Below are 24,623 nucleotides of genomic sequence, written 5' to 3'. Positions count from 1 at the left end.
AAACTCTAATCACTAGAAGATAAATATAAAAGATGCAGTGGTTAGAATGCAGTATTGTAGGCAGACTGCACACAGCTAGCAGTTCGAGCCTGACCGTCTCAAGATTGACTCAGCCTTCCATCATTCCAAAGTTGGTAAAGTTAGAACCCAGATTGTTGGATGCAATATTTACAGCATTTAGAGAGTGCTGTAAAGCACTTTGAAATGCTGAAAGCACTATGAAGTGGTATATTAGTCTAAGTGCTATTGTTATAATCATCATTTTTTTTCCTGCAGAAAAATTTGATACATTTGCACTGATCTTCTTGCCTTCTCATTTGTGTATTTTGAGAAATTCAGTTTTATAGGCATTTTTAATAAAAACAGCAGTGGATAGTTACAGTCACTTCCTTTGTCTGGAAGTAGTTTCACATAGCAAAACAATGATTATTAATTTTCTAGAAAACACCCTTGGGCTTTAAAGGGAGACAAGTTAAATAGCAAGAGTTCAAATCCGAGATGAATAAGATTAAAATAAATAATTCTCCATTCTAGTTAAAGCATAATCAGCAGCCGGATCTTCTTCGTTGATAAGTATGCATACAATACATTATATATGGATTAAAACAAAAAGTTATCAGACCATGAATTGCTATAATCTTCCTCTAACTTAAGCCATTAAGATAACTTAAATGTATTAAAAGCTCCTCTACTACACTACAGAAATCAAATTTCTTTTAGATCTTTATTCTTTTCTCAATACTGATAGAATTATGATTCATAATCCAACATTGAAATAAACAGAAACAAATTTCAATATCACACGTTGAATAAATTGTATAATCTTCTGCCAAGCATGAATATGTGCCATTTTATTGTGTTTTTAAAAAGAGATAATTGAGGATGTATACAGTGTAATCTTACATTTTTTCTTGTAGTCCCATCTCCACGCCCAGAAGGAACATTTCTAGACAATAGTGCCTCAAACAGAATACCTGCATTGCCTGCAGAAAGCAGTAGTGTAACAAGCCATTCAAAGAGACAAACTGCTTTTGATTCCTGGTAAGTACATTTCTTTATAAAAGATAAACCCCAGTTAGTTTATATAGAAGTAGAAAAGTTAATATAGAAACAAATTAACATTTTATAATTTCTTAAATGATTATGATTTAAGATGATTAATTCATCTAGTAGTCACACTGAAAATTTGGACAGAAATTACCAACAAGGTTTAATAGATTCTGGTAATTTTGATATATCACACCCACAATCCAATTTTATTTGGAAATTACAACCAAGGATGTATAGTAATTTCAGTGTTTTCCTCATTTTTATTACAAATTCATTCTGTCTACCTGACTGATTCAGCTTGCTAGTCAAATCTGAACAAGTTACTGAAAAGGGAGTTATTTTGTATCCAAATGTATTCATTGGCCTTCATCCCATTTGTGTCTTCATTGTTCAGGCTGATGCTTCATCTCTGTCTCTCAAGAGCCATGCTATTGTAATATCTTCTGCAATTTCCAGGTAGTCTCCTACCCTAGGCATTCTGTTTTTACAAGCTTTGCTCGTCAAATGGAATTATGACGTTTTTAACAGACATTTTTTTTTTTTTACTATTAAGGATACTTTCCAGGCCTAGCATTATCTTCTGGAAGTCATACACTAGATTTTCAGAATCTGTGATATCCTCAGACCTCTTATAAGCTTGCCAAATATAAAATCAGCTGGGCACAATACTTTCATTTTAATGTCATATTTCTTACATCCTAAGCACATAAGGATTAAAGTTTTCAAGATTTCTGCTTTATTTTTTCTGATGCTTTCTTAAAATCTGGACAGTGCTTTCTTTCTTAGTTTGCCAGTTACATGGGGCTTAACAAAAGAATCGGGTGGGATGCTACCGGTTCTACCCGGCTCTATAGAACCAGTAGCTCTGAAGAGCAGCAGATACCAAACCGGTTCTGTGTTTGCTGCTGTTTGGCCCACCTGCCCGCCCTGGCTTTACCTGTCCTTTATTTTCTGCTTTTTCAACCTCAGCTGCTTTGCACAGCACAGCGGAGGTTGAAAAAGCAGAGAAAAAGTGGCTTTTTTTAAAAAAAAATAGATTTTATTGAATTTACAATTTAAAAACACATCGACAATACATTTACAAAATAGAAAGAAAAACAGCTAGGGGGAAAGAAGGAAAACACCCGGCCTAACACACCGGATAAATGCTGGTTGGGGGGAAGAGAAAAGATATAGAGGGAGAGAAGGGAAGGGGAGGGAGAATAGGGTAGAAAATACAATTAAAAACGAATGGTATCTTTTTGTGACAGTCTGTAAGGATCATTTCTCTTCGTCATATCCAATCTACTTCTCTTTTCCATTATGTTTAAGTTACTTTTTATCATTTACATAATTTGTCTCTGTGTAAGCCAATTATACCATGAGTCCCAGTTGTCGTAAAATGTTGAGGACTCTGTTTTTTAACGCTATCGTTAGTTTATCCATTTCAGCACACTCACAAATTTTCTGAATAACCATTTGCTCTGAAGGTGTATGAGGTAATTTCCAACATTGAGCAAACGCTAATCTAGCCGCAGTTAGAATGTGGATTATTACATATTTTGTCTTATTGGATAAATGTCTATCAGAGATCCCTAACAGGAAGAACTCTGGTTTATAGTCTATTTGTTCTTTAGTTATCTCCTCCAACCATTTTCTGATTTTTTGCCAAAATTTTTGGGTAGTTTTACAAGACCACCACGTGTGGAAAAATGTTCCTTCAGTGCTTTTGCATTTCCAACACCTTGAGCTCATGTTAGGGTTCATCTTCGCCAACCTCGAAGGGGGTAAGTGCCATCTATATAGCATTTTATACATATTTTCTTTGTACGCCGCCGATTTCGTAATCTTGATGTTTCTATTCCAGATCTTTTCCCATTCTGTTAATGTAATGCTTCTTCCAATATTCCTACTCCACGTTATCATGTTCCCTTTCACTATCTCTTGCTCTAATTCTACCTCCAATAAATATTTATAAAATTTGGAGATATTCTTTTTATTTGATCCTAATAAGATTTTATCTAAATATTGTAATTTGCTATAGATTCCAAACTCTTTGATATCTTGTTTGTATCTGCTATGGATTTGTATATATAACCACTGGTCGATTTTAAATCCCTGTTCCTATAAATCCTGTCGAGTTCTTAATTTTCATAGAGGGTCTAATAAATCTTTATATTTAGTCGTTTTTGTTATATCCAAATTGTTGGGATGAACCATTGCCTCCATTGTTGAATTTTTAAATAATGTTTTTTGCATATTTTTTTCCAATTAGTTAATAATGAATCTCTAATAAGGTGTCTATGAAAATACGACTGTTTAGTTTTCCCCACTTCCCATAGAAATGCGTGCCACCCTCTCTGAAGATCGTGCCCTTCCAAGGCTAAAGTTCTTTTGTTGAGTAAATTAACCCAGTCTTTTAACCATAATAAGTTGGCTGCCCAATAATATAATTCCCAATTTGGGAGCGCTAGCCCCCTCTACTTTTGCATCTTGTAAAGCCTTAATATTGATTCTAGCTTTTTCCCTTGCCAAATAAATTTAAGTGTTACCTTATTTATGTCTTCAAAAAAAATTTTTGGTAATTTAATTGGGATTGTCTGGAATAAGTAAAGGAATTTTGGTAAGATGTTCATTTTGATCGTGGCAATCCTGCCCAGTAGAGAAAGCTGCAGCTTATTCCAAGATTCTAGGTCTTTCTTAATTTGCTGTAATAGTTTATCATAATTATTCTCTTTGAACGATTTACTATGTGGTGTTAACCATATGCCTAGATATTTGACCTTTTTTGTTGCCTGTATCCCCATGGTTTTTTCTAATTCTTTCCTCTGATTCTCTGTTAGATTTTTTAGTCATTAATTTTGTCTTATTTCTATTAATCTTTAATCCTGCTACTGAACCAAATTGTTCTAGTTCTTTTATTAGGTTACGTCCTTTTTCCATGGGTTCCTCTAGGAAGAAAACCATATCGTCTGCAAATGCCTGTAGTTTATATTCCTCTGCTTTGACCCTTACTCCTTGGATTTCAGAGTTTTGTCTTATCCGCGTTAACAGTGATTCTAAAGCAAGTATAAATAGGAGGGGTGAGAGGGGGCAACCCTGTCTAACGCCCTTTTCAATGTTTAATGAGCCTGTTTGTTCACCATTAATTAGTATATTGGCCTGTTGGGTGTTGTAAATTGTTGTGATAATGTTCTCAAATTTAGTGCCCAGACTCATGTTATAAATTTTTTGCATTAAAAAGTGCCAATGTAGATTATCAAATGCTTTCTCCGCATCTAAAAACATGAGTGCAAATTGTTTCTCTGGATGAACTTCATAATATTCTAAGACGTCAATAACGGTTCTTAGATTATTTTTGATTTGGCGGGACGGAAGGAAACCATTTTGGTCTTCATGAATGTATAAATTTAAAACTTGTTTTACTCTATTCGCTATAATTGAGGTAAATAATTTATAATCAGCGTTTAAAAGTGAAATTGGTCTATAATTGTTGATATATCTGGCATCTACATCCTCCTTCGGAATTAACAAAATCAACGCCCCCCTCCATGAGTCTGGCATTTTGGCTGCCAAAAGTACTTCGTTAAACACTTCCAGCATCAGTGGCCCTACTAACTCTATTGTAGCTTTGTACAATTCTACTGGAATCCCATCTGGACCAGGGGATTTATTATTACTTTGGTTCTCCATTGCAGATTTCAATTCAGACCATGTAATATCCTTATTTAATAATTCTTTCTCTCCTTCCCCTATTGTTTTATCATTCGTATTCTCCAGATAAGTTCTTATTTTGTCTTCATTGATTTCTTCTTTTTTATATAATCTTTGAAAATAGTTTAATATAATATCTTTTTTCTTCTCAATCTCATGTTGTGGTATGCCTTTCTCGTCTATTAGTTGGTGTATCAGTCTCTTTTCTTTTTCTTTTTAAAGTTTATAAGATAGCCATCTTCCTGGTTTATTAGCGTGTTCAAAATAATTTTGTTTGGACCTTCTCAAGCTAACTTCTATTTTCTTGTTCAATTAAATTCAACTTATGTTTGGCTAATATTAACTGGTTTTGTAGTCCTTGGATCTTAGGGGTTTTTTGTAATTGTATTTCTAAGTCTTTGATTTGTTGTTGTAATACGTTTTGTCGGGCATAAGTTCTCTTGTTTCTCATAGCATTATAGGAAATTGTTGTACCTCTTATAATTGCTTTCATAGTATCCCAAATATTCTGTTTTGAAGTTGTTTCATTATTATTATCTTTTAGGAAATAGTTTACCTCCTATTTCAGCTTATTAATATACTCTTCTTCATTTACTATTTGGGTATTTAGTGTCCATCTTTTTTTTATTCCTCTCCTGTCTCTCCAAATTAGCTGTATTGGGTTGTGGTCAGCCCATTCATTTGGTAGGATTTTAATTTCTTTTATTTCATTAGCCAAAATCCAAATCCATCCAAGCCATATCTATTCTAGTCCAAGTCTTATGTGGATTGGAATAGTATGTAAATTGTTTCTCTTCAAGATTCCGTTCCCTCCATAAATCTTTTAAATTTAACTCTTTCATCATTTCCTTACATGCCGCGGAAAGTTCCCTTTTCCCCTTCTTGTTTTTTCCCATATTACTATGGTCTTTTTGGTAGTCTGCAATGGAGTTAAAATCACCAATCAAGCAAATGTTCCTTTTTTCAAAGCCTACTATTTTTTGGTGGAGGTGTTTAAAAAATTTCCCTTGGTCTTCATTTGGGGCATAGATTGCTACAAGTAAAAATGTGATGTGGTTTATCCAAACTTGTATAACCAGAGTTCTTCCTTTGGGATCCGACCAGGTTAATTCTGCCTTTACATCTTGTTTTACGTAAATTGCAATTCCTTTTTTCTTGTGTTTATCGGCCGGTGCCGTAAAAAGTTTCCCTAATTTTGGACAAATTAGATGTCTTTCATCATTTTTCAAAATATGCGTTTCTTAAAGACATATTATATCTATGTTATGTCGAATAAGTTTTGAAAATATCCTTTTTCTTTTTGATATTGAATTTAATCCATTTATATTGATGGAGAGCAACTTCTTCCCCTCCACCATTTATCTACGTCTGCTTAGATTTTTGCCTAGTAATGATTCGATTCTCTTCTTGCTGTTGTTGTGGGATTTGGTCTTCTCTTCCAGGTTGTGATTTATCACTTCCTGAAATTGGAGAAAGTCGTTCCTTTTGGGTTCTGTGACGATATCGGTCCTCCTGTGGTCTCCTTTTAAGTTCTTCTTTAGTGGATTGACCATTCGTATCCGTGAGCTGTTGATAAAAGTCTTGGGCCTGTTCAATCGATTCTATTTTGATTTTCCTCTCTTTCCACGTAATTAACATCCCTTCCGGGATTAACCATTTAAATTGGATTCCTTTTTTATTTAAATCATTAGCTAGAAATTTATAATCTTGTCTTATCATCCTCACTTTCTTTGGAATTTGTTTTAAAATCATAATTTCTCTGCCTTTATATGATATCGTTTCCTCCCTAGACATTTTCAAAATTAAATCTCTCAGGCATCTCCTAGAGAAGCGGATATGGATTTCTCTTGGGCAGTTGTTGTGTCTGGCGTAGCTTGTGCTAACCCTATATACCTCATCAAACTCTTTAATTAGGTCATCTTTTTCTTTTCCTAACCATTCAGCCAATATTTCTGCCATCAAATATTCCAATTCTTCATTTTTTGCTTCAGCCACATTCTGGAACCTTAAATACGCCATTGCTTTGTCCATCTCGAGGTGAACCAGTGAGTCTTCCGTTTCTCTAAGTACATTTTTAAATTCCTCATCCATCCTTTCAAAGTTAGTCTCCATGCTTGTTGTTCTACTCTCTATATCTTTTATTTTCACTTCATTTTTCTCCATGGCCTGTTGTAGAGACCCTATCTTACCCTCCACCTTTGATATATCCGCTTTAATTTCAGCCTTCAGTTTCCCCATCTCATCTTTCAATTCGCTTATATCTGCTCTAGTTTCATTGTGATTTTTAATCATCATTTCTTGCATTTTAGATATAGCTTTCTGCAAGGATAATAAGGAAGTTTGTATATTAATGTTGGGGACATTAGGCTGCTTTTCCCCTGTTAAGGACTCCTCAGTAGTTTTTTGAGTTGTTGGTGGGTGGGTGTCAACGTAGTCGATAGGGTCATGGTAGCCTTCCTTCCTGTTTTTAAGGCCATAGTTGTCGTGGATGTCATCTCTCTAAGTATTTGTTTTTGTTGATGCACAATTTTAGATATATTATCCCAAATCACCATTCAGTGTTTGGGTCTTGTATTTGAAAGTCTATTCACATATTTCAATTTAATATCTCACTCCACAGTCTTTTCCCCTATATCATAAATAGATATCTACTACAGTATTCTAGTCTATGTAATAAGAAAATTGGTCAGCAATAGTACATCAATTAACACTTTAAGGAATTAATCTTAAATGTCTTAAGTAGTCTAAATAATTTATAAATAGTTTATATCAACAGAGTTTATCCCTCTTTACTATTAATACTTACAACATTAATCTCTTAACTATATAATAATAGTATACCCCCCTCTTTTTTTCCCCCCAAATAAGTAGAATTATGTAAGCTATTTAGGAGATACAGTAGGGAGGCAGGGGGCAAAACAATAAGAGAAAGGGTAGGAGAGAGATTACCACAGCTTCAGAGAATCAACAAACAAAAAACAAGGAAGTCATCTTGAGGAGAAAGTAGTGCCAAACTAGTAATATTAAGTAGTACCACGTAATAAAGAAAGCAAGTTGGGTGAGCTAAAAGTCCATCTTCCAGCTAGAGGATTCTTTTCAGCCTTCCAATCAGCAAATGGTGTAATGTGCTGACTAATCTGCAGTCCCAAAACCGTCTTTCCCAGCCTTCTGTTCGTCTCTGCCTTCTTCCTCTTGCTTCTTCTTCTTTCTTTACTTTCCAACTTTTAAATCAACATACAAATCTTCCAAAGTCCAATATAATGCTCAGTTTGTCTTCTCCACAATATTAAATAGATGTGATAGTCGTGTTGTGCTCAGATCTGAGGATTCATCAGACTCGATCAATGTCAGTATTCTTTCACCTCCGTCGCCTCCCTTTTCTCAAGTAAAGTCAAAAAGAAAGGTCCAAAAATCAGATGAAGCCCCTCACCAATTCCGGACCTCCGATCTCCTGGTTTTAGCAATCTCCCTCTTTCCCCAGAGCTTCCCTTTCACAGGGTAAATCTGCGCTTTCACTTTTGTGCTTAGGCTTTTCCGCTCTCCATTATAATCCTTTCATTTTCCCAACTGCTTTTCTGGCCGCTTTCCGCCCGACTTCTGAAAGGTGCTAATCACAACCAGGAGAGAAGAATTTACGCTGTCATTCTGCTCTCTTCAGTCTTCAAAGATTCCAAGTTATAAACCGTTTCTCTGTTCCTGTTACTCTCAACCTTGCAGGCTGTCACTGCTTTGCTTATTCACTCAAGTGGCAGACCGGACTTGAAACCGCCGTAGAATGACAGCTTACTCTTTTGCGCCGGGCTCGGGAGCTTCCCTCTTCGCTGTCGGGGGGTTGCCTTCCCCACTCTGCAGCTCGAGGTTCTCCACGTTGACACGAACCTCTCCGGGGTTCGTGTATCCCTGGGGGATCGCTCCTGGCGCCAGAAAAGGTGTTCAAAGACTGCAACAGTCTTCTTCACCTCCGTTCGCCCTGTCCTGCCACCAGAAGCTCTCCGAAGAGCTTCAGCACAGCGGAGGTTGAAAAAGCAGAGAAAAAGTGGCTTTTCAAATGCTGCGCACCCGCGTGCAGCGCTTTTCAGCTGCCCAGGTGGCACAGCTTAAGGTTTTTTACACGCACGCACAGCATGCATCAGGTGCACAAAGCGCACATGCACACTCAAAACATAGTCACCGAACCGGTAGTAACACCGGTTGAATCCCACCCCGAAAAGAATATGTTCATTTCTTGGGGAAGGAGCTTTTGTAATTCAGGGATGATAACCAATTAGCTTGGCAGTTGAGAAATTTAACAATTCCTTTGACTTCTAATGGTTATGAATCACAGCACATATCAAAATGTATGACTCATCAAACAATACCTATCACTGTGAGAAGCTCAAAATAGCAAGCCCACTGATTTTCTGCAGCTTCTGTCTGGCACATAGAGGTCTCGTGACAGTTTCCTTGGTCTTTCTAAGTAATTTATCTCTTATTAAAAATCTTACTATTATTTTAGTCATTGTTCAGTTCTCTAAGTTATCACACTTTTCTGTTGTAGCCTCTCTACTCCTGAGATGGCCTGATTCCTCAGGAGGGAAAAGCAAGAATAGTCAGTGAATAGATAGGGGCAGTAGACTTAACTGTAAAAAGTAGCTTTAGTCCTCATGTGATAATAAAATATTGACTGCTATTTCTGCCAGGTCAAGTTCAAACCAGTTAAACAGTTTTATTTACTCTTATAGCAGATCTCTGTATTTTTGTTTTTGTTGTTATTGTTGTTTTCTTTCTACTACCTGCTTTTTTGCAGTTGGCATAATATTTCTTGCCTTGAAGAGGAATAGTACAAATGTCTGTATATTAGAAAAAGACAGTAATTAATATATATATATATATATATATATATATATATATATATATATATATATGGATCTTTGGTTGTTGGGTTTTCTCCCGCGTAAGATTCGAAGTATCTAGGCAACGCTTTCGATGAAGTCTCATTCATCATCTTCAGGCTTCTGTCTCCGGCTCTGTGCTTCTCAGAGTAATGGAGATTGCAGCTGCTTCCTCCTTTTAACTGCCAGCGGGGTGGGACTTGATTGGGTGGGGGCTTAGCTGTGTTCTGATTGGGTGGGGGTGTGTTCTCATTGGTAGGGGTTTGGCTGTGTTCTGATTGGTTGGGGGTTAGCCGTGTTCTGATTGGTTGGAGCGTGTTCAGTTCAGGTGGGGGCTTGGTTGTGCTCAGGTTAGTCTTAGTTGCTGGGGATTTGAGCTGGAGAGTTGTGATCTGGCTGTTTGGCTTCTAGTTTGTGGTCCTGCTGCATCTTCATAGTGGGTGTCGGTTTGCTTCATGTATGGCTCAGAGGGGTTTGAAGTGGGTAGTGATGCAGCTGCAGTGCAGCTTCTGGTCCATGGTCGTTTCTCATTTTCTGAATGGGTGGGAGTCTGTTTTCTACATGGAAGTGTGGTAGTGGCATCTTGTGTGGCTCTTATGGGTGTGGGTCCGGTGTCCTTCATGTTAGGTATTCGTCTGTTCATGAGGCGGGTTTCCAAATGGCTGGAAGGCGGGAGGTGTCATCTCGTTTGTTCATGCTGTGTGGGCGTTTTTCTATCTCTATGGCTTCTCTGATTATTCTGCTGTTGAAGTGTTCGGTTTTGGCGATAATTCTGGTATTTTTAAAATCAATTTCATGTCCTGTGGCTTTGAGGTGTTGGACCAGGGAGGAGGTCGTTTCTTCTTTTTGATTGAGTTCTTATGTTCTTCAATGCGTGCACTTATTCTTCTGTTAGTTTGTCCAATGTATGTGGTAGGGCAGGCAGTGCAGGGGATTTTGTATACTCCTTGGTTTTCTAATTCGATTTTGTCTTTGGGGTTTCTTAGGATGGTGGATATTTTTCTGTTTGTGCAGAATGCTGTTTTGATGTTGTGTTTTTGGAGGATCTTGCTAATTTTGTCTGTAGTGCCTTTTATATATGGGAGGAGGGCTTTGCCGTTTTCTTGTTCTCTGTCTTGGATTTTTGGTTGGGGTTTCTTTTTGGATTAGGTGGGTAATCTTCTTTCTTTGGAATCCATTGGCTGTAAGTACGTTGGTGAGAGTGTGTAGTTCGGTTTTTTGGTGTTGTTCATCGGCTAAGCATTTTGTTCTGGAGATGAGTGTCTTGGCTACGGAATTGATCTGTGCTGGGTGGTGGTGTGAGAGTGCATGTAGATAGCGGTTAGTATGTGTTTTCTTCTGGTAGATGGTGTGTCCTAGGGAGCCATTGGATCTTTTGTATACCAAGACATCTAGGAAGGGAAGTTGATTGTTGGCTTCTGTTTCCATGGTGAATTGTATTTTGGGGTGTAGGCTGTTGAGGTATATGAGGAAGTTGTTCAGTTTTTCTTTCCCGTGTGGCCAGATTATGAAGGTGTCATCTACGTATGGACCAGAAGCTGCACTGCAGCTGCATCACTACCCACTTCAAACCCCTCTGAGCCATACATGAAGCAAACCGACACCCACTATGAAGATGCAGCAGGACCACAAACTAGAAGCCAAACAGCCAGATCACAACTCTCCAGCTCAAATCCCCCAGCAACTAAGACTAACCTGAGCACAACCAAGCCCCCACCTGAACTGAACACGCCTCCAACCAATCAGAACACGGCTAACCCCCCAACCAATCAGAACACAGCCAAACCCCCTACCAATGAGAACACACCCCCACCCAATCAGAACACAGCTAAGCCCCCACCCAATCAAGTCCCACCCCCGCTGGCAGTTAAAAGGAGGAAGCAGCTGCAATCTCCATTACTCTGAGAAGCACAGAGCCGGAGACAGAAGCCTGAAGATGATGAATGAGACTTCATCGAAACGTTGCCTAGATACTTCGAATCTTACGCGGGAGAAAACCCGAACAACCAAAGATCCACATATAAATACCCGCGAGAACCTCAGAAAACAAATATTGCACCTCTACGGGAGGAAACCCACCATCTGACCAGGACTTATGAAAAACTTGAAGTCCAAAGAGCCTCCATTTTATGTGACCTTGCATTCCTATGCAACTGCCGAGATCAAAATTTAATTCCCACAAGCTTCCAATTGAAATTCCACACCAACACAGCAGCCACCAAACGCATCCTTAAAAGAACAGAACTGGCCCTAATTAGAAATGAACTTCACACAAAAGGTTTCTCCTAGACCAAATCAACAAAGATCTCCTCACACTCCACCTCAGACTCAGCAACAAGATTCACCCTCTACTTTGGGACAAATCCAAACAACTCGCTGTCTGGAGAGCCGAAACACAGACCATCCTCAAGACAGACACACACACCAACAAACTCAGGAAACTACAACAACGCCAGAAACCAACTCCTCCCCCCACAGCCACACATGAAACAAACAGTGCACAACATCTCAGACAAGATCCTCACTGAAGCTGAAACCAAGATCCTTTCAAAAGGATTCAACTTTGCTGTCGCTCCCAAACACATCCCCACAGAAACCATCATATGCGGAGTTGAAACCAGCCTGACCAAAACCAACCCTGATGATGCTAACAAAATCAGACTCGAAATCACCAACATCCTCTGCACTAGCAAACCACCCAAAAGCAACTTATCCAAAGAAGAACAAACTGCACTACTTAACCTGAAAGAAGACACCAGCATAATAATCCTACCAGCAGACAAGGGCAACGCGACAGTGGTAATGAACACATCTGACTACCAAACCAAGCTAACCAACCTACTCCAAGACCCCACATACAAACCCCTAAAGACAGACCCCACCACCTACCTAGAAAAAACTACCAAATCCAAAATAAAAGCCTCCCCCATCAGTGAAGAAATCCAGCAAGGAATCATACCCAGAGAAAAATCATCCAGATGCCCCAAGCTTTATGGTCTCCCCAAAATACACAAAGAAGGAACCCCACTCAGACCAATAGTCAGCTCCATAGGCTCACCTCTACAAAACCTGGCCAAATTTCTTGCCAAACAACTACAACCCTATGCAGAATCCATCAACTCACATGTAAGAAACTCATTCCAGTTCATCGAGATCATAAAGAAACAAAACTTACAACCTAGCGACCTACTAGTAAGCTTCGATGTCATATCCCTCTTCACCCAAGTGCCAATAAAAGAAGCCTTGACAGCCACCCAAAACAAATACAACCCCCCCAAGCACATCCTAGATCTAACCAACCACTGCCTATCCAATACTTACTTCACCTACAATGGACAAAAATACAAACAAATAGAAGGAGCACCCATGGGATCACCCCTCTCACCTGTTATCGCAAACCTCTACATGGAACACTTTGAAACTCAAGCTCTAGAAAAATACAACCACAAACCCAAACTCTGGCTCAGATACGTAGATGACACCTTCATAATCTGGCCACACGGGAAAGAAAAACTGAACAACTTCCTCACATACCTCAACAGCCTACACCCCAAAATACAATTCACCATGGAAACAGAAGCCAACAATCAACTTCCTTCCTAGATGTCTTGGTATACAAAAGATCCAATGGCTCCCTAGGACACACCATCTACCAGAAGAAAACACATACTAACCGCTATCTACATGCACTCTCACACCACCACCCAGCACAGATCAATTCCGTAGCCAAGACACTCATCTCCAGAACAAAATGCTTAGCCGATGAACAACACCAAAAACCGAACTACACACTCTCACCAACGTACTTACAGCCAATGGATTCCAAAGAAAGAAGATTACCCACCTAATCCAAAAAGAAACCCCAACCAAAATCCAAGACAGAGAACAAGAAAACGGCAAAGCCCTCCTCCCATATATAAAAGGCACTACAGACAAAATTAGCAAGATCCTCCAAAAACACAACATCAAAACAGCATTCTGCACAAACAGAAAAATATCCACCATCCTAAGAAACCCCAAAGACAAAATCGAATTAGAAAACCAAGGAGTATACGAAATCCCCTGCACTGCCTGCCCTACCACATACATTGGACAAACTAACAGAAGAATAAGTGCACGCATTGAAGAACATAAGAACTCAATCAAAAAAGAAGAAACGACCTCCTCCCTGGTCCAACACCTCAAAGCCACAGGACATGAAATTGATTTTAAAAATACCAGAATTATCGCCAAAACCGAACACTTCAACAGCAGAATAATCAGAGAAGCCATAGAGATAGAAAAACGCCCACACAGCATGAACAAACGAGATGACACCTCCCGCCTTCCAGCCATTTGGAAACCCGCCCTCATGAACAGACGAATACCTAACATGAAGGACACCGGACCCACACCCATAAGAGCCACACAAGATGCCACCACCACACTTCCATGTAGAAAACAGACTCCCACCCATTCAGAAAATGAGAAACGACCATGGACCAGAAGCTGCACTGCAGCTGCATCACTACCCACTTCAAACCCCTCTGAGCCATACATGAAGCAAACCGACACCCACTATGAAGATGCAGCAGGACCACAAACTAGAAGCCAAACAGCCAGATCACAACTCTCCAGCTCAAATCCCCCAGCAACTAAGACTAACCTGAGCACAACCAAGCCCCCACCTGAACTGAACACGCCTCCAACCAATCAGAACACGGCTAACCCCCCAACCAATCAGAACACAGCCAAACCCCCTACCAATGAGAACACACCCCCACCCAATCAGAACACAGCTAAGCCCCCACCCAATCAAGTCCCACCCCCGCTGGCAGTTAAAAGGAGGAAGCAGCTGCAATCTCCATTACTCTGAGAAGCACAGAGCCGGAGACAGAAGCCTGAAGATGATGAATGAGACTTCATCGAAACGTTGCCTAGATACTTCGAATCTTACGCGGGAGAAAACCCGAACAACCAAAGATCCACATATAAATACCCGCGAGAACCTCAGAAAAAATATATATATATATATATATATACACACACACACACACACACACACACACACACACACCCCAGCCTGATTGAAATCTACATACCAATCTCACTGTGTTGCATCATGTGCAAAGTCATGGAATCAATCATTAACCAATTCATCACCCTCCACTTAAGAGTCAAACGGCCTACTCTCCAAAAATCAATTTGGTTTCAGGAAAAAATTGTCCTGCAATCTACAACTCCTATACTGCAAAAACATATGGACTACTCTACTCGACCAGGGTAAAGCAATAGATGCAATTTACATAGACTTCTGCAAAGCCTTTTATTCAGTGGTACACAACAAGCTACTGTTAAAACTGAACTCTTCCGGCATTTCTGGATCCTTTCTTAAGTGGATTACTGTGTTCCTATCAAACAGGCAACAAATAGTAAAAATAGGAAGCACTATATCAAACCCTGCTCCAGATAACTGTGGTGTGCCCCAAGGCAGCATTCTAGGACCCACACTCTTTATACTCCATATAAAAGACCTTTGCTTATAAGCAACTGTGGCAGCGAAGTGCCCCCAGGACACATTTCTTTGCCTGTCTCCAGGTGAGACTGGAAGAGCCACCTTCCCCCCCCCCACCTTTTCTTCGGCTGCAGATCTGAGCTCTCTCAATCCTCCACCTGGCATCTGAAAGGCTCTTCTGTTTCTTTGGAAGGTGCAGGTGGCTGAAAGGCTTCCAGCCCGGAATGTTTTATTTTGTTATCATTAAGCATTTACGTTTTTGTTATAATTAAATAAGTGTGTGTGTGTGTGTGTGTGTGTGTGTGTGTGTGTGTATACAATTTTATATTAAATATAAATTATAGATAGATAGATAGATAGATAGATAGATAGATAGATAGATAGATAGAATATTACATTTATATTTAATAAAAAATATATACATTAAATATATTAGTTTTTTTTTAATTGTATTAATGGTCCTCTGGATTTAAAAGTATGAATTTGGTGGACCCTGGGATCCAAAAGGTTGGCGACCCCTGCCCTATATCACCCTACATTGAAATTTTGGGCTTGGACAACCTTTAACTATGCTACCTATGGTTGGGCTTAAGCATAGTACATAAAATTATCTGCTACAATGTCCTACCAATCAATGACTACTTCAGCTTCAACCACAACAATACAAGAGCACACAATAGATACAAACTCAGTGTAAACCGCTCCAAACTTGAGAGTACAACTTCAGCAACAGAGTGATCAGTGCCTAGAATGCACTACCTGACTCTGTTGATACATCCCCTAACCCCCACTCGTTTAACCTTAAACTATCCACTATTGACCTCACCCCATTCCTAGAGGTCTTTAAGGGGCATGCATAAGTGTACAATCGTGCCTACCCTCCCTGTCCTATTGTTGCCATTTATTTGTACCTATTTCCTGCATTTATACTTATGTGTTTATACTTATACCTATTACCTTGTAAGCGATTGACAAATCAAATAAATAAATAAAAGATAAAAATAAAAATATTAAGATTTAATTTGCTATTGTTCCTCTAAGCAAAGAGGATGAGACAGGCCAGGTGTAATTTTTCTTTTATAACTTTTGCACCAGCTCTCTATTGAGTTATCGTCTTAATATTGTCTCTCCCAATTTCAAATGTATTCTGTACGTTTCTTCCTTCAAGTAAGTATATTTTGCTGTTACAACTAAATCAGACAAAGTATCATTGCTCTAGGAACCATAATATGTCTACAAAATTTAATTGGAAAGCCAGTTCTGCATGAAGTATTTTCAAACTCAAGCTATTCATACTAATGCAAATGTAGTTTTTCTCAAATCAGACATCATGCAGATTATATAAAGCCTAAAGTGATGATCAGTGCAACTGTCTTCAATCAGAATTCACCACAGAAACCCAGAAATGTAATGTTGAGAATTCTCAGCCCCAAACAATATTCTGGCTAGTCCCCAGCTTAATGTTCATTGCTGATGGGGAGGAGATTTTTCATGCATATTCTTTTGAAATTATTACCTTTCTATAAGATTGTGCAGTATGTAATCCATTGTGCTAAGTTTATTATATCTATGTATATGGTTTTTTTTCTCCACATTAAGGAAAAGTCCTGAAGATACTCATTCTGAACAACTAAAGGAAAAAGAAAAACAAAGTTTTTTCAGGGCCATAAAAAAGAAAAAGAAGAAATCTCAGTCAGTAAGTAGCTCATGTTTTCTGTAAAAATTTGCTTAACTATTTTAGTCTTCTGCAGGGAAGTTGGTTATTAAGGTATCAGCTACCAGATTTTGCAAATACAAAGGATTTGAAGACTGTTGTGAAATTTCTGGACAATTCTACTTGCTGAGCCCTAACATGAGGGATACATTTCTATGACCCAGAAATAAAATTAAATATTAAATAAATAATGAAGCAATTGATGTCAGCTGATTTTCTTGATAAATTGCTAGATGCCAAATTAGAGTTTGTGAGGCTTTCCAAAGCAAATAGGAAGTAGGTTCTGACAATTATGTAGTGCCAAATGTTTTTTGGGGGGAGGGTATGGGGCTGATCACTGTGTCACTTCGTGGTTATAGAGGAAGTATTTCCCACTTTTCCCCCATTTCACCTCTCTGTGCAGCCTACCGACTTCTGTCATTTGTTAATAACAATTTTACCATTTACTACAGTCCAGAGAAGAAATCTGCTGCTCTTTAAGTTGGAGAAGATTCTTGTTTAATAGCTATCTCTGGTTCTCAGCTCCATCAGGAAAAAGTTGTATTTCCAAGAAAAGCTGATTATTGAAGCATAGGATAGGAATTGTTTGTTTGTTTGTTTGTTTGATCGATTGATTATGTGACATCAAGTCATTTTTTTATTTCTAGTGATGACAAGTAGATTTTCTCTATGATGAGATAGGGAAGACCAAGCTAATGCCTTTATCTTGTAGGCAAATCTCCCCCAATTTGTCTCATAGTTTGAGATTCCTGATATAAAGGACTTAAGGTAGCCAGTGAAATATTTGATTGTTCACTTCACTTCACTTCCCTCCCCTTTATTGATTAACCCTTGGGCCATATCAAAGTGCAGAGTTCCAGACCCAAATTATTACTAAAATCTGATAAAAACAATTTAAAATTTGTGTAAGCCGCCTTGAGTCGCCATGGGTAAATAGGCGGCAATATAAATTCAATAAATAATAAATAAAATGGAATTGGATAAAACGTAATTTAAAATGAAATTTGAAATGGTGGTGGCCAGAGCCTTAGGCTTACCTTTGTGCAGCAAGAGCAACGGTGATTCTCGGATGCCTTATCTCTTTCTGGGTGTCGCTGCCTGACAGTCAAGGTTTTTAAAAAGGTTTTTGCAGCAGGAAATGGGGGGGGGGGCTGCTTCCAGCCTTTGTTGGTGCAGCTGGGCACACAAACCTGCCCAAGACACTAGCCTGCAGCCGCCACCTTTTTTCAGCACGAGAATCCTGAAGCCACAAGTCTTTTTCAATGCAAGAAGCCTACAGCTGCTGGTCTTTTTCAGCACCAGAAGCCTACAGCCGTTATTCGATGCCGGCGCGAGAAGCCTGCAGCCACTGGTGTTTTTCATTGCGAGAAGCCTACAGCTGCCGCTCTTTGCTCGTGCGAAGGGCCTGCAGCAGCTGCCTCTTTGCTGGCCAGAACCAAGCTGGCAATGGTGGTTGGAGGATTCTCACACCAACACAGAGGTGGCAGCTGCAGGAATCTTGCACCGACAAAGACTGACGGCTGGAGAATTCTCGCACCAGCAAAGAGGTGGTAGCTGCAGGATTCTCATGCCAGAAAAGACCAAGGATCAGCTTTGTCTAAAACCTGCTTGTTGTTCTGCAAGGATATGGTTTTCCTATACCCAGTTTTCAATTCTATTCAAAAGGAATCCAGCATATATTTTTCTATAATGTCAATCAGACTGATAGGCCTATAATTACTAGGATTCTTTTTATTCCCTTTTTTATATATGGGGACAACTATTGCCATCTTCCACCCATTTGGTATATGGCAGGTGTTATTTATATGTGTAAAAAGGCCTGCCAATACTGGACCCCACCAATTGGGAAATTTCTTAAATAATTCTGCTGGTAAAAAATCCTCGCCTGGGGCTTTTTTGCTCTTTAAGTTTTTAATGATGTATTGTATCTCCTTTCCCGAGACTGGTGGCCAAGGGGGAGGAGTTCTAGGGTGTACTAAATCACTGCTTAAAGACTGCTTTGTATATGAGTGGTACAACCCCTCTAAGCAAGTCTCATGGCTGCCTTCAATTTCTTTTTCAACAACCAGCATTCAAAATCAAACCAGCAAAATCTACCCCACTTGAAAACTTTGGGTAGGGGGTTTAGTTATTATATGTTTCTTCAGCATATTGCAGAGATTAAAGAATGCTTTGGAGATTGATAGCTAGTCGGTTGTAGATGACTGGATTGTTCTAGCCCAATTAACAGCATTGTCTGTTTTAAGACTGTCTAATATTGCATTTGTAACAACTTTATCCCAAATTAACTTTTTATTTTGGGTCACTTCTAAGTTTTTAGTGAACCATCTGTCGGTGTTATATGATCTTAAATCTGAACGACCTTGTAATGTCACACTCACAGGCTGATGATCACTTTCATCATCTAAATGTACAGTAACCTCTGAAGAGGTCATCTTTTGATATACAAGAGATCTAGCATGCTATCTGAGTGGGCTGTGGTATGTGTAAGGGTATACATAATTATTATCTTTACCTTTAAATATTAAAGAGACTAGAAGAAATAGTTTCACATTAGAGACTTTAATTCTTCAATCTTTTAGTTTGCTTCCAAGAGCTGTTCAAATATAGCAATAACCATTTGTGCTGTCAGGAGGCAATTCTTGGTAACCAAATCCAAGTCTACTTTAAAATTGTTCTTATTATTATCCTTGTTCTCCCCTCTATCTCTTAATGGAGCCTCAGTTTCCAGTGAAAAATGGTCATCCTCCTCCCACTCCAGCAAGGAACAGGGTTTATTTAATGAGGTTATGAGGAGGGGAAGAGCAAAAGAAGACTACTTATTTGCAAAATCCATTATGTGAAATAAGTCCTTTATCTTTGGTTGTCTGTGTTTGGGGTTTCCTCCCAACTGTAATCCCAATTTATGTCTTCTTTAAAGTTTTCTTTCCAAAACTCTTTTTGGTTTGCTGCTGCCCTTTGTTTCTGCATCCTTGGGTGGTTTTAAAAAAAGGAAAAAAAATTTAAAACATACTCTCACAGCATTGACAAGTGCTGATAAATTCCGGAACTCATAATTTAAAACCTAAATCCTATATAATCCTAAATCTAAAAACCTAAAATTACTGCTACTAATTAAAAAAACTAACTTAACTATAGATATTATTAAATAAAAATAAACTATTTTGCAACCATATAAAAGTAGCTGTTACCAGAGGATAAGGAAAATAAGGAGCTCATTAAAACGGCTATCACACGGCAGCCCGATTGTTCATTTAAAACAAAGTTCAGTTTCAGTTACTTACAGAGCTTGATATACCAGAAGAGTCTGGTAGCACTTTTTAAGATTAAGAAATATTATTACAAGATGTTAGTTTCTGTGAGCTATAGCTCACTTCATCAGAAACATGGGTTGGGTTAACTGATGTAGAGTTCAAATCAGGGGTGGGATTCTACCGGTTTGGATCGGTTCTATAAACCGGTTGTTACGATTCTGCACAGTTCGGAGAACTGGCAAATCGTTCCCCTGGTGGCCCTCCCCCTCTCTGCCCGCCCCTCCCTCTCCACCCAATCAGTCCTTATTGCGCATGCATGACATCGCACGCATGCCCGATATCACTGACTTCATTCTCCCCACCCAGACACTGCTTAAGATTTTTTTAACTCCTGATGATCAGCTGTTCTGACTATCAGCTGTGCCGGAATCCTCCTCGCTGTCTTACTGCTTCACCCAGGAAGCTTCCCTGAGGCCAATGAGGCAAAAATGGGGGCATGGGGGGGGGGGGTCATGCGCGGCCATCCCAAAGCTCAATTTTTTGCCTTCCTGGGCCTCAAGGAAGCCTCCTGGGAACAAAAACACTCCCCAGGAGGCTTCCCTGAAGCCCAGGAGGCCAAAAAAATGGAGTGGGGGGTGCTGCAAAAGAAGAAGTCACGCCCACCCAGTCACATGGCCACACCCATATAGCCACACCCACAGAACCGATAGTAAAAATATTTGCATCCCCCCCTGGTTCAAATACATTGGTATAACATGGGAAACTAAAGGGAGAGGAAATTATCTTTATTGTCATAAAGAATTTAAGAATCCAAAATGTCATGCTGTAGCCATGAATAAAATTCTGAAAAGTTTAGGAATTTTGAATGAATTTTATAATAAGTACTATGCCCTTGAAACAAGGAGCCTTTCTCCTTGAAAAGTGGTTTGCTGCCATTATTATCTGTCCTTTTAGGATAACAGTGCTTTCAAAGAAGCATATAAGTTATTTCAACAGTGGTTAAAAAAAAGAGCAACTATTATTTAAAAATGAAAACGTCATGTTACTATCCCTTCCTCTTTTCTCCATCCATGTAAGGGATAGGAAAGAATTGTGATTGTGAGATGGGTGTCTCTATAAATTGATATAAGTAAATAATAATGAAGTACTGTACTAAGCAGGAGAACCATTTTTATCTATTATTTTAAATGTATTGATTTACAGTGAAGACTTGAAAATTAGACATGAAGTGCATCAGAATTTTTTGTCAGTGGACAAATCATTTAAGGATTCTTTAGTCCTGTTCCTATATAGTTACTGCATACATTTTTCCGAAAGTTTTTAATGTGTTTATTCCTAAGTAAGACCCCTTTATTAAATAATCGTTTATTTTCTAATTAGTCTTTTGAAAAATATAGCTTTCAGTTTGCATTTCCATTGAGAGAAAATGGTTTTATGAACCTATATAATTTTTTAAAAAATTGTATGTACATGTGGTTTTTTTGTATCAGTTTCTCTCCAGGTTTGCTGCATTTCAACCTTTAACAAAAATAATACAAAACCCATATTGTTGAAGTAAAATGATACATATACATTTAATTGCCTATTGTTTATGAAAATTGGGAATATTTTGATAATAGCCATAGTTATAGTTCATATATAAAACTTAAAGCACGCAAAGTAATGTATTCTAAACTTACTAAATATATACATTTCATAGGCACATTCTTAAAGCATATTGCATGGGCAATCAAGTTTAAATTATTTCTTCCACAGGCTTTTTCTTACTCAGCAGCGCAATTTAGTCTTATCTTGACATAATTATAAAAAGTTAGATTAAACATCTGTGATCATTGAAGCTTGCATATATAATTCAATAAATAAGAGACATGGGTAACTCTTCTGAATTAGAATTATTTGTGCAATTCGTTTTTGTATCTTATATTGCAGACAGAATCTACCAAGATGGAGAATCCAAGCATCAAGAAATCTCTCTTTCCTCTTTTTATTTCAAAGAATCATTTAAAGCATAGCTCTTTGAAAAAGAATCCTGTAGTCACTCTACCTATGGTATATTAACTTTTTAAAAATGGTAGCACTGAAAAAACTTGCTACAGTACATCTCTTTTACTTACTACTATAGCATGTGTGCGTGTGCGTGCGTGTGTGTGTGTCATATATATATGTATGTATGTATATATATATATATAAAGAGAGAGAGAGAGAGTGAGTATGTATGTATGTATGTATGTATACACACACACACACACACACACAAACAGATATAAATTTTCTAAGGGAGTCATACTCTCGACGCAAGTTAAATATCTTGAGCCAATTCCACAAATTCGCGGAACCTAGAAGTTTTTTCCTCCAAATTTCAAGGAAATGCAACATTACATACAATATCATCATCAGGGTTAGAAATAAACATCTAATAAAACATAAAAGACAACTTTTATAATCAGTGTGAATGTAGTGTGTAATTATTTTTTCAATTGGAATATTTTTATTTATAAGCCTTACTGCTTTGCTTTACCTAAATAAAAAGAACACACAATGTATTAGCCATAGTTGAATTTCATAGGATATAGAACATTTTAGAAAGCTTTTATTTTCTATATATTCAATTATCCAATTGTATGTTGGCAAAATAAAAGTTAATCCCCCTACATTTAATGGATTAACAATTTTTAATCCTAAATTTTATTTGCTGAGAAAGGAGTCTTAGCCAGCAACTGCCTACCTCCCTGTTAGATGACTAAACAGTTCAGAAGATATATTCAGCCAAAGTTTTTCTCTGAAGCTGGCAAGTTGCACTATTTAGCAGTTTCTGTGATTAGTAAATTATGTTTTTAAGCTAAATCTTATTTATTTGATAAGGGAAAATACTCTTCCTTATAAATTGCAAAATTAATTGATGACTGTTTATATTTCTTCCATAGCAAAAAAAAACATAGTTTTTGTGGAAATGGCTCATGATCTTAAAAGCAATATGGAATGTCATGAAAATGAGAGTGAAACAGAGCTCTGCATTTAACTGCTCCTTCTCTCTTTTGAAGTATTTAACTAACAGCATGTGAATGCCTTAAGGGTGGAGGTTATAAAAATATGCATGGCATCTACAAATATATTATTAATATAGAGTTCTTAAAAGGGCATAGCAATAATGGGGTCACTTGCATTTCTTTGATCTGAGAAGCAGGGAGAAGTGGGAGATGAAACTTAACTTAGAATTTTTGTTCCCAGGAATTAATGAATTGATATTGTTCCATGTTACAGATGCCTGGAAGCAAAAATCAGGATCTTTTGGCAATACAGAAAGCTATTCACTCGTCTAATCATCCAGCCAGCAGGCAGAAGGACTGGCATTCTGAAAAGATGACAGAAATCCAAGGACATGTAAGTTTAAATATTGCCTCATTTCATTTTAAGTCATTTGGCAAATGAATAATAATAAAAAGTTACTACACAGAGTAGCTTTGAAATTTATTTGTGGGATCTCCAACTGAAATTATCACAAGTGCTGATTGACTATTAGTTCATTAACCCAGAGCTACATTGGAATTTTTTAATACATCAATTTTAAAGTTTCTACCAACAGTGCCTGTCACAGAGTCTTGGTGCTTTTATCAGATTGACAAAAGAAGCAATTTCAGTGTTGCATCTTTAACAATACTGTGAAGTATGTTTTATCCAAGTAATGTAACCATCTACTCATTAATATACATCAGTGGAGCAGATAGACCCTGCCTTACGTTCAGGATGAAGTTCATACATAAGAATTGTCCCTCATTTTTTTCTTGAGTAACAATGAAGTATTGTTCCAACCATATGCTCATATTATTTGTTTACTTAAAGTATTTCAGTCAGGGTAGCTTGCAAGACAAAACAAATGTAGCAATAAAGAGTATTAATAAAAATCAATGAAGACAGGCATTCTGCTGCAGAACATTTTAAGTCTTTGAGCTATGTATTGGATGCATATCTCTGGGTAATTTATTCTAAAAATACAGAACCAGTTGAAAAGACGAATTGTTAGTAATATGCAGTAATTTGACTGTTTACAGTAGTGAACAAATGAGTTGGTAGGAGATAATGTTCAGAGAAGTTGTGTGGCTGAAGGTAAGCTTTCAGGTTATTTAATGTCAATCCATTTAAAGCTGAAAAGTTAAAATCAACTGTTTTAACTTTTAGCAAAATGTGATGACAGTCAGTATACCAACTATAATTTGATCAAACATGGGTAAGAGCTGCTACTAAGGCCTATCTTGTGGCGATTCATGCGGTGAAGTGTAACTACTTCTCCACACTAATTGTATCTGCAGATAATCGCCCAGAAACCCTCTTTAACGTGAGCTGCCTTCTCCTGGGGAAAGAGGAGATTGAGGTCCACCTGAGGGGGCATGCTGAGAAATCTGTGGATTTTCTGGAAGACAAAATTGCTCGACTTTGTTCTCAGTTAGATGCCAGCATAGTTGCTGGTCCGGTGGAAACTCCTGAGGCAGGTTCTTGCCCTGTTATCTGGGAACGGTTTGATCCTGTTGCTCCCAAGAAGTGGGCAGGAT

At 38.1% G+C, this 24,623-nt stretch overlaps 1 protein-coding gene across 7 annotated transcripts in view; it reads left to right on the top strand.

Annotated features, from left to right (window-relative positions):
• CDKL5 (cyclin dependent kinase like 5) overlaps nt 1–24,623 on the top strand; it is a 110,743-nt gene that overhangs the window by 75,351 nt on the left and 10,769 nt on the right. For 5 of the 7 annotated variants that reach the window (XM_087938270.1, XM_087938274.1, XM_087938275.1 and 2 more), the window contains 4 exons: nt 918–1,041; nt 16,708–16,804; nt 22,006–22,125; nt 23,338–23,457. In XM_087938270.1, coding sequence (XP_087794396.1) covers nt 918–1,041; nt 16,708–16,804; nt 22,006–22,125; nt 23,338–23,457 — 461 coding nt within the window. The remainder of the gene's footprint in view (nt 1–917; nt 1,042–16,707; nt 16,805–22,005; nt 22,126–23,337; nt 23,458–24,623) is intronic. The other 2 variants (XM_026714213.2, XM_087938273.1) reach the window with 1 other exon arrangement.

The sequence above is a fragment of the Pseudonaja textilis genome, chromosome 8 (genome assembly GCF_049901715.1).
Source record: "Pseudonaja textilis isolate UNSWEBS1 chromosome 8, rPseTex1.2, whole genome shotgun sequence".
In the NCBI taxonomy this organism is placed as follows: Eukaryota; Metazoa; Chordata; class Lepidosauria; order Squamata; family Elapidae; genus Pseudonaja; species Pseudonaja textilis.
This window is presented reverse-complemented; position numbering and strand designations above follow the sequence as displayed.